This window comes from Perna viridis, chromosome 3 (assembly GCF_037379345.1).
Source record: "Perna viridis isolate PV_CMFRI_1.1 ecotype Kerala chromosome 3, ASM3737934v1, whole genome shotgun sequence".
Lineage (NCBI taxonomy): Eukaryota > Metazoa > Mollusca > Bivalvia > Mytilida > Mytilidae > Perna > Perna viridis.
This window is the reverse complement of record NC_142447.1, coordinates 57910118-57925448: the sequence shown is the minus strand read 5'-3', so window position 1 is coordinate 57925448 and position 15331 is coordinate 57910118. Positions and strand designations below refer to the sequence as shown.

The 15331-nt window shown below is 32.7% G+C and overlaps 1 protein-coding gene across 2 annotated transcripts in view; it reads right to left on the bottom strand.

Annotated features, from left to right (window-relative positions):
- Positions 1-15331, bottom strand: part of LOC148623075 (KH homology domain-containing protein 4-like) — a 38299-nt gene that overhangs the window by 21137 nt on the left and 1831 nt on the right. For both annotated transcript variants that reach the window (XM_088573573.1, XM_088573574.1), the window contains exons 2-9: positions 9196-9349; positions 6623-6724; positions 6070-6146; positions 5636-5688; positions 5174-5349; positions 2820-2903; positions 2385-2506; positions 1620-1680 (exon numbers count right to left, since the gene is read on the bottom strand). In XM_088573573.1, coding sequence (XP_088429699.1) covers positions 1620-1680; positions 2385-2506; positions 2820-2903; positions 5174-5349; positions 5636-5688; positions 6070-6146; positions 6623-6724; positions 9196-9349 — 829 coding nt within the window. The remainder of the gene's footprint in view (positions 1-1619; positions 1681-2384; positions 2507-2819; positions 2904-5173; positions 5350-5635; positions 5689-6069; positions 6147-6622; positions 6725-9195; positions 9350-15331) is intronic.

The window sequence follows — 15331 nt, the reverse complement described above, 5'->3', positions numbered from 1 at the left end:
CTGTGTTTCAATAAACAAACAAAAAATAACAAAATAATAGTTAAGTTAACCTTAACTTATGAGATTTGGAATCATTCCACACATAAGCTTGACAATGTTTGTAGTAGAGGAGTTGTTTAATTCCTTACCAAACAAACTTTTTTTTTCTGTTAAAAAATCTATTTATGTAATATCATAAATAAACATAAAAAACTTTCTTTTTCAAGTATTTATTAGAAAACTACTAGTCATTGAATATAACACATTTGTAAATATAGTTAGTGGGATAAATTACTCTGGTTTACATAGAATATTGTAACAAGAGGCTCCCAGGAGCCTGAATTGCTCATCTAGTTAAATTTTGCCTTTCAAGGGCAATAAATTTAACAAACTTTGAGTCGAGAAGATTTTGGTAGTACTTATCATAAGGATCATTTCAGCAACTGATAGTTTCTTTCTATCTATCACAGTTTATTAAAATATTGGCTGATAACTAAAAATAAAAAAAAACATCTTTTTTTCACCTTTCAAGGGCAATAACTCTTTCAAGGAGTATTGTAGGCATTTTAATGAGGATCATTTCAACAATTGAAAGAATCTGCCTAAACCTAAGTTTTGGAGATATAAATAAGAAAAACTACTGTCTGACCCCTATGTTCTATTTTTAGTCATGGAACCCATGTTTTTTGATGAATCCAAAATTCCCACGTTAGTTCTATGCAGAATACCCTAAGGAAAATTCATACCAAGTTTGGTTCCAGCTGGTCAAGTGGTGTCAGAGGAGAAGACTTTCAAAGAAATAATATTAAAAATAGCCAAAAACATAAAAAAGGACAATAACTCCAACATGGCTTATCAGATTAACATGAAAATTGGACCACAGATAGATCTCATCATGCTGAACTCTTTTAATCCGTCAGAAATTGGCTTAACCTAACAGTTTTGGAGATATATGTGAAAAACTACTGTCTGACCCCTATGTTCTATTTTTAGTAACAGCTGCCATGTTTTTTGATGGATCAAAAATTCCCACATCAGTTTTATGCAGGATACCCTAAGGAACATTCATACCAAGTTTGGTTCCAGTGGTGTCAGAGGAGAAAAGTTTTGAAAAATTGTTAGCAACAATGCACAACAGATGCCAAGTGATGTCAATAGCTCACATGGCTTTCAGCCATGATGAGCTGGGACAATTTATCCCTGCCTAACCTGTCTGGTTCAGGCATGAATGATGACCTAAGACAATTTATCACCAGTTCATCTGAAAATGGCCAGAAGAGTTATTTTGAAATAGATATAAGTAGTAGTGAACAGAACTTTAATGGGAAACTATTAAAGAACCAGATATACAAACTAGGAATCCAATCTGTCCCATTCAGCTAAAATTGTCTTCATTAATCCAGATAAAAAAATATCATAATTAATGCATGGTGTTTTTCTAACTGTAATCTGAAAATCAATTTCTAATGCAGTGTATAGTCACTAACATGACTAATGAAGCAGTTCTCCTACAGTAAATTTTGTTGATAATTCTTTGTTGGTTATTTTTTTCTTATAGACTTGTTCTGCATCCTAATGGAAATATACTGAAATATAAATGATACGTTAGTCCATTTTAGAAACCGAGTGTCAGTACTTACTGTTTGGATCAGATTCTCAGCTAATTGTTTGGCTTGACCAAGACCAATTGGGTTGGTATGTCTGAAATAAAATAAATAGATGTTCCCATAATCTGCCTGTCATAAAATACCAACATTTGTTTAAGATACAAAACAGAACTCCAGTTTAGATTTTCTTCAACAGCAACAAAATGAAAATAAAAAAAAATAATAAAATAAAATTAACTTAAGAAAGATCATACCTAATATTTCTATTATATATATTTTCCTAGTTTTTCTCAAAGATGACATTGAATGAACATACTTCAGAATTAAATATAAAAACAAAAGTCACTGAACTTGATTTTCGAGATAACTGCGCCTTAATAAGGCAATTAATATTGATTCTATAGGGAATTTTTCACTATTTCACAAACCATTAAAAAAACTTGTATATAGATTTTTTTATTCATTTATAAAAAGAACAATTAAGTGACATTCTTTCTTATTTCAAAAAGAAAATTGAGGGTCACCAAACTCTTAATATTTGAAAATCTCCCATTACATTTTCTGCCAATTTATCTCCCCTTGGAAGATGCTTTTTACAGTTTTTTTATATTAGTAATATTACCATACAAAATTATAGTAATAAATTCTTCTAAAATAATTTTATAAGACAATAATAAAGAATGTATCGTGAAATAGCTATGATCTACCTTAAATAATAGTTTTCCTCTGACTATTACATGACAGTACTTCATGAAGATTTGAAGTTGCAACAGTGGACAGAAATATCCAGCTACTTACTCTAAAAACACATGCATAGGCTCTATTGAGTCTCTACCAGTAATATCTAGAAATGCTGAACCCTTCCCCCGTAATGTTACTTTAGCTGCTGTCTCTACTTCTATATGATGTAGGTAAGTACCCTGCAAAAATAACACAAATCATTCTAAAAATCAAGAATAACTTAAATCATGGTCTTTTGAAATAATTTTCTGTTTCACAGTGACAATAGATTGTAAGGATAACTTTACTTATTTCTGGGGAAAATACATAGTAATATACATTTAAACAAATCACTAAAAAATGTTGTTAATTGTATGTTTGGCTCTTATTTAAACAAAAGTACCTACTCCATCTAGCTACTAGTGATAATCTGAGGCGTATTGTTTATTGAAAGTAATAATCCACCATTAAAATTTCTAAATCCTTTGCAAGTAAAACACAAAATTTCCTCACCTCTGGACCCAGAATTTTATCTTTCACTCCAAAATTTGGAGGTGCATGTTCCAACCCAATATATAATTTTTCTTGTAAAACAACCTGCAACAAACAAAATTGTTCAAAAACACTATTATTCTATTTTCTGGTGTAAAGAAATTTGATCAAGTGATCACTGACACAAAATGAAGTTAAAAAAGTGGCCCTTACACAAGGGTCCGGAAATTTCTTTCAGCACACGTCGATCATTTTATCAAACTTCAGCAGACGTTGGTGTCAGTCTTTTCCATGCTCAGATCGATAATTAACTTTAAAAACACTTTTTTGTAGTTATTTAAAGATAAATATTGGAATTTGTGTTATTTCATCACATACTCTATATTTACAAAATATCTGAACAAATGAACGAGTCATTTTTGACCACAAATGTATGTTCTAACATGTAAACAACACATTGTATCTCTCAAGACTTTTTCTTCACTACGGCAGACAGCCGAAAACTTCTGAGTGAGGAAAAAAAATGTTAATTACTTATAAAAGAAAACGCTAAAACATTTTGTATCCACTCTACATGTTGACGTACTCCAAAACAGTTAGAGTGGGGTAACACTCTCAGACCCATGTGGGGTCTGAAAGTAGGCCAGCGTGCCAACAAGCAGCCCAGCCACTAGTAGGACATACTCTGACTGAGTTCTTCGGTCGGGTATCCCAAAGGCTGGACTTCGCTACCTCCAACTACTAACTGACATTCACAGAATCCCTGTAAGAGACAGTCATGCAAGATCCGTAAGGATAGTCAAGACCGTAAAAACCCCCAATCATCATCATCATTTTGTATTATGATTTAAATGGGTAGTTGACTTCTGTGTTAAAAAGATTTAATCGATAAATTAATATTTACAAACTACGACCGATTCATACTGTCAGTACCATGTACTTTTGTTGCCACTGAATGGTCGGCGGGAAAATGATGGATTTGTCAATCTTTTTCTTCATTAAATCAAGTAAAAAATGTATGAACGTTCTTGGAGTCCCTTCAATTAATTTGTATACACAATGGGGCTGCACATGTACTGTTAATTATTCAATCAACTAATCAGTTACCGGTAATTCACAGTCAGAGGTGGCTGCATATCATCTAATATTAACACACATCCATCAATTAATATCCAATTAATAAACAGGATGTTTATACACTAATAAAACCATGCAGACTGAAATTTATAAGGGTTTTTATGTCCGATGCTGGAAAATGGTCGGTCATTTGCAAAATTTGTCGGTCAATGGCCGGCATTTTTTACCATTTCCGGACCCTTGCCCTTAACTCATGAATGGTAAATCAGTATACAATTGGTTTCTTTTGTATAGTATTGATGTGGACTAAATATCGGATGTACATGTACAAGAAATGACTACATTATGAACTCTTTAATAACTGTTTATTCAAATCTAAAAATTAAAATTATTAAAGAAACTGTGGCACAGGCTTTTTACTTATGGCACAGTTTTTCAAAGGTAGATCTCTGAATTTCAAGATGTTTTGGTTTCCTGTTCAGACGTGTTTCGTTATTTAAAGGGCCAATGACCATTTCATAGTTACCATCAGTAATTATGTAAAAAAAAAAAGACAGAATCAGCAGTCCTTGTCTGAACTTTTTGAGTTGAAACGATTAAGGCAGACCTGTTTGCCCCATATCAGTAACCTCAGATGTTTCCATATCAATTAGTCAGTAGTTTTGCCAGGTTCTCAGTAGTTTTTGAAATTTTCATATATTCCAACAAAAATGGCACCTTTATGTATATAACGCACTTGATTTCTTCACTTGATTTAATACTGGCCTTTTATGTTTAAAAAATAATTTTGTTCAGGCATCCCTGCTGTAATTATCTTCTAAGATGAAATCCCCCTTTTGCTTAGAAGCCATGCTTCCTTTTCTGACCAAGTCTTCTAAGTGCTTGACACTATAACAATGAACTATTTCATTCAAGCACTCTATAGAACTTGTTTAAATCTAAGATTTAATGAAGAAACAAATTTATCTTTTTAACATCAGGGAACCATAGTTTCAACAGTATAAATCGTATTTTTCAGCCAATTTTCGTAGAAATTATGGCGAAATCATCAATGTAAACACCTCTGCTAAAGAATACTGCAGGCAGCGACGCATGAGACATGGTCTTTTTCCCTGACCTTGCGGATGACACACACCAAATCACAGACAAGCAGACTATGGCTGGCGAATCTAGAAAATTGAGTAAAATGAAAGTGACACCCTATTTTACTGTCAAGGGGGTCACTGTACCCATTAGCAGTTTTCTTGAATAAACACAGAAGAAACTAAGAAAAAAAAAGTATTAGGTTCTCTGTTTACCGTTTGTGGTGGTGGTAATGTAGGGGGCTGTGTAATAAATCCTGGGGGTGGTGCTGCCCTTGGTCCTGGATCTGCTATCAACTGAGGTCTAGTCTGTAAGGGAGGGTTGGCAGGTGAAAATCTTGATCCTTTGTTTTTATAATTGTTGATTATTTCATTTATTCTGTTCACTGCAACTGAAAAAATATCATTGGAAAATTTACAACAAACATTTAATCAAAGCCATAACTTTATCAGTAGTTTATGAAGGATAAAAAATGATGATATCCAACTATCTTCTATATGCCCTACTTGTTTAATGTACAATGGTCAGTTTTAATCAAACATGCAGTAGTTTCTAATACAATTATATTTAGTGCAGCTTGTTCAACTCTGAATAGCAGTTTAGCTTTTGTGTACAACCTACTGATCATCAGATATGACATGCTTGATTTCTTTTCATTCTTCCAAACATGAACTTACTATCAACAGATTCTTTTGAAGGACTTTGTATGCACAGATAAAGTGGACGATCACTGAAATAAAAAAAATAATAACTATTAGCACAGGTTAACAATGATTTTTAAATTTATCAATTCTCATGAATCAGAATTGAACTGTTTTTTTTTCTGGAGCTAACTCCAAACCTTCTCTTATACTTAATAAGAATTGGGAAAGAAGAGTATTTTCAAATTTTATTAAATTTTAGAGCAAAGCACACACTGATTTATATAATCTTTAACAATATGTAATTTTGAATATAATACATTAGATCTAACTTTATTAACCTTATATTCCATAACCCTTGAAGCTTTATTTGGTTCATTCTCTAAAAATTGCAATACATCACATAAAATTAACAGTTACAATATGTCTATTAAAAGTAAATACCTCTACAACAATACTACACAACATACCTTCCACCCTGATTCCTTTCTTGTGGAGTCAGGTATCTGCCTCTAGTAGATACACCAGCACCGCTTGCCTTCGATATCTGGAAAATGCTCAATATTAGAATCTCCTAAATTCCATCAAATGTGTAGCAGTCATATACAGGTATATATTCTCACATTAGTAATCTCTCTTTTGGCCACTTCATCAGTTGAACTGGTGTTTATCAATGTTAATACCATTTAAAACAACAATATACCTTTAACTTGAATGTTACTCTAACTTGCAGCTTATTTAATAACTGTTGATACATAGTATGTAACCTAACATGTGAATTATTCAATCTCAGCAGATGATTGGTTAGAATTCCATTGTAATGACATCAAAACAAGTGGTTTTTGAAGTTACACACATAAGTTTGGAGAATTTTTACCTAGATTGTTGACACTATACTTAGTTATTTTCAGAAATTAAACCATCTCGACTTCAGACGTCTAATAATCAGTTTGACACAATGAAAAAAGCTCTATTTCCAACGCAGGAAGATAATCAACATTTTTTAGTGTTTTGGCTGCTTACCTCTTCCTGTGTAGATCCTCTAGTTAGCATGTTTCTACACCCTATAGGTACGTCATTGATTTCTACTTCTGCAAATGCCATATTACCAGGAACTGATGTAGTCTAAAAATAAGTATCAAAGCAGTAAAGAACCTTACATGAAAACTAATTTAGAAGACATGGCAGTAAAGAACCTTACCTGAAAACTAATCTAGAAGACAAAGCATTAAAGAATCTTACATGAAAACTAACCTACAAGACAAAGCAGTAACGACCGTTACATGAAAACTACTCTGGAAGACATGGCAGTAAAGACCCTTCCATGAAAACTAATATAGAAGACATAAAATATGAATGAACATTAAAGATGATGTGGACCTGAGATTATTCCCAATATAATATATTATACATATGTTAGTTTCAGAACAATTTAAAAGCTTTCACACAAATTTTTAATTTAAACTTCAACTCATGTCATGAAGGCTCGGGGAGTGTTTAAGCAAAAATGCAGCAGCAGACAGGAAGCTGATGTGCTGAAAGTTTTCACATACTATAACCCATAAAGCTTAGTAATTTTTAAATCTTTCCATGAAGGGCTGCCAAGTTTTATGAGGAAAATTTACAAAACCTTAAAACACAACAACAGCAATATAACCCAAAGTGGGCAACATCAGGCAAAGAAATAATTATGTTATGGGTTACATTCTTTAACAAAAATTAGGTAGGTAGTTGGCATTTTAATTTTATTTCAGCACAGGTTCACCTTTACTTCAACCAAATCATTAGTCTCTGAGTGTCATTTCATGCACATGCTAATAACATCTTTGTATGTATCATTAATAACTATTTTTGTGGTCGACAAATAAGGTGCAAAGAGGGGAAACCGTGATCAGCTCTAAAAATGTATTTCTTTCTTCAAATAAAGATTTAGTTAGTTTTGTAACAATTGTAATGATAGATTTTCTTCTGATGTCATTAACCACTATAATTTCTTTTCTTTATTTAAGAAGCTGTCTATGTAGAAACCATATGAAATGGGTGGCAAAAGTCAATTTTATCCAACCAATTTTTTGTCACTATGGTATCAGAGAGAATAGATTTTTTTCTGTTTCAAAAGTGGATGACTGGTAATATATGTACAAGACTCTCTATCAAATCAACTAAATTATGAACAGATCAAAGAGTTCTTTCCCTTTATTCTAAATTTCCTAGTGCTTTCTATGTAATTTATATCACTCTTATCATTCCACTAAATTACAAACAATAATTTTTAAGAAAACATATTTGTGACCTAATATCCAAAAAAAAAATTTTGGAAAAAAAACTGTTTGTATGAGCCACTACTGCCTGGGTCATCCATGGACATCTTACAAGTGAAAATATTTTACAATTATTTTTAAAATAAATTAAAATAAGGAGATTTACAAATATTTAAAAGTGGTCATCTTGTTAAAAATGTTTTCAACTCCCATTTCACTCAAATTCTAAAATATTTAGAAATATTTTTTGAATTTTCTATGTTTGTAATCTATTTTTACTTATTTTAATTATACTTCTTTTTAAATGTTTGAAAATTATTATAAAAGTATCCCATATGTAAATAAAATTTGAACAGTTCTCTAATACAACATATCCATGACTCAAGAAATTTAGAGTCAATGTGCTGTGATGCGAACAATGCTTCTGATAAAATGGATTTGTTTTCATATGAGTATACAATCTGTTCAGAATGTTTCAAGTTGACTAAAAACCAAAAACTGGTACAGTAAGTGAAGTCTTATTAAAATTATAATGAAGAAAAGAAGAATTAATACCATATAATTCTAATCATGAGATTCTTCATGCTTATAGCCATTTGTGATTGGTCAAGAACGCCGTTGCCAGAAAGTTCATACATGCATGAACTTCGCCAGATCGTGCATACATGCTTGAACGCCAGTCAACTTGAAACCAATATGGCGGTCCTGTAGTTCAAAAGAGGGTCGCAACAAACAGAACGGCGTAATATAGCCTTAAGAATAGTTTATTCCATGCACACTGATTTTACCAGTCAAGTTTGCTTACAGAGAGTAATTTTCATCTAGGGGAAAGAAACTTGTAACTGAGTCTGACTGAATCCTTGAAAAACCCTTGTTGTTCTTTCTTGTTATATTTCCTTAATAATTATATTCCTGTTGAATTGTTTACATCTCATATTTTTTTACTATCACTTTGTCCATGCTGCCTTCAATGTTGTGCAGACGATTATGTGTAATACGTGTGCAAGGGAATGTGTGTGTATTGAAGCGTAAACATAAACACAGTGTATCAATATAACCGACTGAGGCTCTCAGAGGGTAACTTTGACTGTCGGATAGAATTATAAGGATTGAACAGCTATTTTTGGACGTTCATGCATGTATGAATGGATCTCTCCACTCCCAAACGTTACATGAACAGCCTTTGGCCGTTCATTGAGTTTGGGAGCTCCAAGATCCGTTCATACATGCATGAACGACCAAAAATAGTTGTTCAATCCTATTATAACTGTACATGATAATGACCACAGGGCAACAAGCAAGATTTATATATAACCTTGTAAGGGATCTGGTTACCTTTTGTTTACTTGTGGCCTGTTGTTGAGATAATTGTGATGGTTTTAATGCTCCCTTTGCAATCAACATGGCATTAACTTTAGCAGCTGCTTCTGCAGCAGCTTCAAGACTACTTTTATCATCCTTATCACTCCACCTAGTCACTCTACCAGATCTACAAGGAGAAATTAGTTTTTAATTAGTAGATACTTACATATAAGTGTATCCCTGTTTACTGATGAATACATGTATTTCATACATTATAACACTTTTCTTTGTCATGGTATGGTGGTGATATTGCAGGGCCGGATCCACATACTTTGAAAAGGAGGGGTGCCACCCTAGGGTTCTTAGACCAAGAGGCTCCCAGGAGCCTGAATTGCTCACCTGGTTAATTTTTTGCCTTTAAACGGCAATCAATTTAACAAGGAGTTGTCAAACTATTTTGACTCAAGAAGACTTTGGTAGGACTTATCATAAGGATCATTTCAGCAAATGAAGGTTTCTTTCTATCTATCACTGTTTTCAAGATATTGGCTGAAAACTGTAACAAAAACCAAAAATAACAAAAAAATGTCCTTTCTCACCTTTCAAGGGCAATAACTCTTACAAAGAGCCGTCTGACAACTTTGATCCCTTCAAGACTTTTGTAGGCCTTATAATTAGGATCATTGCAGCAATTGAAAGAATCTGGCTGAACCTAACGGTTTTGGAGATGTAATACGCAAAAAACTATTGTCTGACCCCTTTGTTCTATTTTTAGTAATGGTGGCCACGTTTTTTTGACAGATCAAAAATCTCCTAATCAGTTCTATGCAGGATAAAAAAAAAGGTAAAAAAACGGCAATAACTCCAACATGGCTTAGGTCTCACTAACCACTTCTAACGTTTCCATTAATTTACATGTTAAAAAAGAAATTTTCAAAGTTTTACTGTGAATTTTATAACATCTTAAATTTGCATACCATTGCGAAACTTGGAAAATAAGGCTTTCAAAGTCATTATGCTAATGGTACGATGATTGTAGAAATTCTTCAAAAAATTTACTTGAATAAATAATACTGAAAATCCACATTTTTAACATTTCTGCTAACTGATAGTATGGAGGCAAATTACTCACACATGTCAACAATATTCATACACTTTTGTGGTAAATTACATATATGGGTGGCCATATGACCCGGAAGTGGTTAGTGAAACCTTAACAGATTGAAACAAAAATTTTACCACAGCTAAAAACACTTTTACCCTCAGTCAGAATTTGGCTAAACCTAACAGTTTAGGACATGTATATGAAAAACTACTGTCTGATCATATGTTCTATTTTTAGTAACAGTGGCCATGTTTTTTGACGAATCAAAAATCCCTGTGCCAGTTCTACGCAGGATACCCCTAGGAACATTCATACCAAGTTTGGTTCCAATTGGTCGAGAAGTGTCAGAGGAGTGAGTTTTGAAAAATTGTTAAGATGACTACGACAGACTCCAAGAGATGAAAATAGCTCATATGGCCATAATCAGCCAGGTGAGCTAAAAAGAGGGGGGGGGTGCCAACTCCTCCCACCCATGGGTCTTTCCTTACTATTATATGCAACACAAAGAATGAGCTTTACAGAAAAACTAAAGAAATGCTGCTCCCTATCTTTTCAAAATCCTCCAAAACATCATTAGTAGGACTACCCAAGAAACATGCTTTTGTCTGGGTTAAATATTACTCAGAATGTTAGTTTAAAATGCCAGACTTTGATTAATTTAAGTTATAATTAATCTGAATTAAATATTATCTATTGGAACAGATGTAAACTTGACCTGTAACTTATTATTGTGAACTTATCATGTCATTATCTGCAAGCGTTTAGGAAAAAAGTCCTTAGAACGATTATTTCTGTAAATTTCGCTAAGTTCAAGGCCCGTAATTTCAGTAAAATCATCGATGTGAAACCAAACACAAACTTGTATTGTAACTTATCACGGTAAATTTATAATAAAAATCATGTCAATATCTGCAAATGTTCAAAAAAAAAAGGGAAACGGTTATTTCTGTGAATTTGATGATTACAGAGCCCGTAACTTCGGTAAAAATTATCGAAAAGTATACTTGTCCTTTAACTTATCATGGTGAACTTATTAACCAAAAAAATATTTCAATATCTGCAAGTGTTTAAAAAAAAGTCCAGAAACCTTAAGTTGGACTGACAGTCAGACGGATGGGTCAAACACATTTTACCCTGTGCAACTGCATTGCGTGGGGCATAATTATTTAAGCTCAGAGTTCTTCTCCTCTGAAATTAAGAGAACCCATATTCTATTACAGATGTAAAAGATAAGTACTGCTACTGGAGTTACGCACAATCAGGTGATAAAGGGCAAGTGATTCTTTACAATTACAACATACTGTGAGGTGAAATATTGCATGAAATCAGTCATGAACTTAAGCCAAAATTGTGTATGTCATTTGACCATAAGGTCAAAGGTCATGTTCAAAAGTCACACCTCAATTGGTACATGACACTCAACCTTGGCATGAAATACACACATACCAAATGTCAGATATCTTAGTAAAAAGGCAAAAAAGTTATGGCACAGGCAAAACTGGTGGTATTTTGCCCAAATGTGTATCTTATTTGACCATGAGGTTGACAGGATAAATTCAGGTAAAATATACGATGTATATCACTTGAAATTTCATTTTTACCCTCACTAGCAGCTCCAGCAATACACAATATTCTTTTTTTAAGTGTAAATATCCTGAATTAATAACAGTTCTCATACCTGCTAACTTTTGAAAATCCCAATGGGTTTTTTAGGCAGGACAACTTAAGAACAGGCAATTTTGCAACATATTTGAAAAAATTATGGATTTTACTGCATTTAAGGGCCTTTTTTTTTCAGCTGACCAAGTGTTTTATGGCAATACATGTGCATGTAATATAATACATAGAATTTAGTAAGTTACCAGGGGTTGGGAAGGCAAGGGGCCATGGGTCATTTGCCCTTTCTGACTGGAAATGGCCCTTTCATCTTAAAGAAAACTATGATTTCTTAACAAATCGCCCCTTCAAATTATAAATTTCTTTGAAAAACCTCCAAAAAGGCCCCTTCTCAAAATTTCCATCCAACCACTGAGCAAGTCCTTTTATGAGGTGGGTGCCTCCAAACATAATCAAATTTCTGAATAACCAAACCTGTGTAATTTTACAATTGTTTACACACAATCTGGACCTGTTAAATTGACAGTTTGTCAAATTAATTGTGCAGTAGAAATTGACCATTTGCAAATGATAAGCTGTCCATAAGTTGGTGATAGATCCAATCGGGATCCATTCTCTATACCAAATAGCCCAGATCAGCTGATGATGATTATTTATCCAACATAAAACTTTCCCTAACCTATTTACTTTAGACAGCAATTTACACCTTTTGTCAAATTTATGGCTCTACTAATCAAAGAAACATGATTTCTTAGGTTTGAATGCAGGGTTTTCTAGATCATCTTACAAAATCTGGATTTGTGTCGAATCTAACTTGTGTTAGCAGGACAAAAAGTCAAAATCATGAAAAAACATGCATCCATGAATATGGAACGCCTAAACTGTCTGATGAGATACACATTTGTTTACGTGTTGTCAATTTTATATTACTTGCTTTGGTTTTATAATTACATGTGGTCATTTTGTATTTACGTTATGTAGGAACATCTTTACATTATGTCGTTTTGTTGTTACGTTCTGCCATTTTGTCTTTACATTCTGTAATTTTGTCTTTATGTTCTGTCGTTTTATGATTACGTTAGGTCAACATATATTTACGTTATGAGGATTTATCTTTACGTGCAGTGGTTTTCTTATACCATGAGGTTGTTTCATCTTTGCATTATGTCGATCTCTAAATACTTTATGTGCATTTTCTTTTCTTTACGTGCAGTGATTTCTTCTTTACGTGATGTGGTTTCTTCTTTACGTGATGTGGACAAAAATTTCATGATGACGTGTGACCAAGGAACTTTTCGATCCAGTGTAAACTTCAAATCAGTCCGTAAAAGGCAAAATAGACGTCACAACGCCAATTAGAAAAATGCTGAACGAAATATACTTGGGTAGTCTATCCAGTCACCCTAGAGTGTTTATTCTATAGTAAAAATAGCTTATTTGTTATTTACTTTCAATATCATCACAACTGATACACCTGGTACTCTGTTGATGATTTGTGGCGATTTTCGTAGTCAGAATATATTTTTCTAATTCAAAAAACATGGGAATTTCGACTCCTGCGAAAATTTGCATAAATTCGACTCTCACAAGTTATTGTGTGACCAAATTTAATTTTCTACATTAATAAACAATCAAAACTAATTTTCAAGAAAGAATTTTCAAAAAATGTTAGAAATATTACCCCTACCCCTAGAAAACTGGTCCCAGTATCAAACATAATTTTCATTCACAGCATACCGACACTGTGAAACTCATATTTTAGGCATTCACAATTAAGATAATGATTTACTCAACATATCTGATCAATTCAAAACAATACCTTTTTTTTGTATTTTTGATTATTTTTTATACCTCGTAGAGACAAAAATCATTTTTTAGCTCACCTGTCCCAAGACCATGTGAACTATTGCCATCACTTGGCGTCCGTCGTCGTTAACAATTATACAAAACTCTTTTCCTCTGAAACTAATTACCCAATTAGAACCAAACTTGATATGAATGTTTCTTGTGGTATCCTCCATAGAACTGAAATGGGGATTTTTGTTCCGTCGAAAAACATGGCCGCCGTTACTAATAATAGTACATAGAGGTCAGACAATAGTTTTTTACATATATCTCCAAAACCATTAGGTTTTGCCAAATTCTTTTTATTGCTTAAATGATCCTTATTATAAGGCTTACTAAAGTCTCCAGGGAGAAAAAGTTGTCAGACGTTTCCTTGTTAGAGTTATTGCACTTGAAAGGTGAAAAATGATTAGCCAATATCTTGAGAACTATGAAAGATAGAATAAAACTTTAAATTGTTGAAATGATCCTTATGACACGACCTACAAATGTTTATGGGGATCAAACTTGTTGGATGACTTCTTGTTAAATTTTTTGCCCTTGAAAGACAAAAAATATGTTTTTAGCAGTTTTCAGCCAATATTTTGAAAACTATAATAGATAGAATGAAACTTTCAATTGATAAAAGGATTCAAAGTGTTCATTGAGTCAAAATTGTTGGACAGCTCCTTAAAGTTAGTTGTTGTCCTTGAAAATAAAAAAAAAACTCGGTGAGCTATTTAGGGTCCTTGAAGCATCTTGTTTACGTTTTTTATACTTCTAACTTCTTTTTTTCTGCAAAACAAAGTAAATTCACATATGTATGTATCAATAAGCTGCCAAATGTCTCAGCTTTACAATGATACCAAGAAAGTTGCGGTAACATTTGGGTTTTGTATCAAAATGAATACAATGGAACTCTGTCTCATAGAAATCTCTAAAATTGACTTAGTTTTCATTGTCAAAACCCCTAGAGTATTTATTCTTCAGTAAAAAATGGCTTACTAGTATTTGTTATTTATGTTTTGGATATTCACAACTGATACTTCTTGGATTCTGTTGGTGACTTGTGGCAATTTTCGTAGTCAGAATTAATAAAACCAAAACAAAAAAAATAATAATAAAAATAAAAAATGCAAAAATGGGGATTTCAATATTCCCGTAAAAAGTCGCATAACTTTGACTCTACAAGATATTACTCGATTAAAAAGTCTCAAATTTTGAAGAATTCGATAGAAATTAAATTTCCTGAATTAATAAACCACCATTAACTGATTTTCAAAAAAGATTTTTTTAAATATTTTAAAATTTAACCCCTTCCCCGAAAAAACTGGTCTCAGTATCAAGCATAATTATCATTTACAGCATACTGACACTGTGAAACTCATATTTTAGGCATTCATAATTTAAAAGATAAGTATTTGCCTAAAATATCTGAACAATTCAGGCATGTCATTTTTTTATAGGGTTACAATTACTATAAAATCGTACAAAGTAGAATTTACAGAATTTCAGAATTTCTTCTATATCACCCGTTATTATCCTTTTTCGGAATACCGTAGTTTAAATAAGCTTTTGTGTGATACAGTAGATTTGAATAGTGTCTAAGAAATATATTCTGAC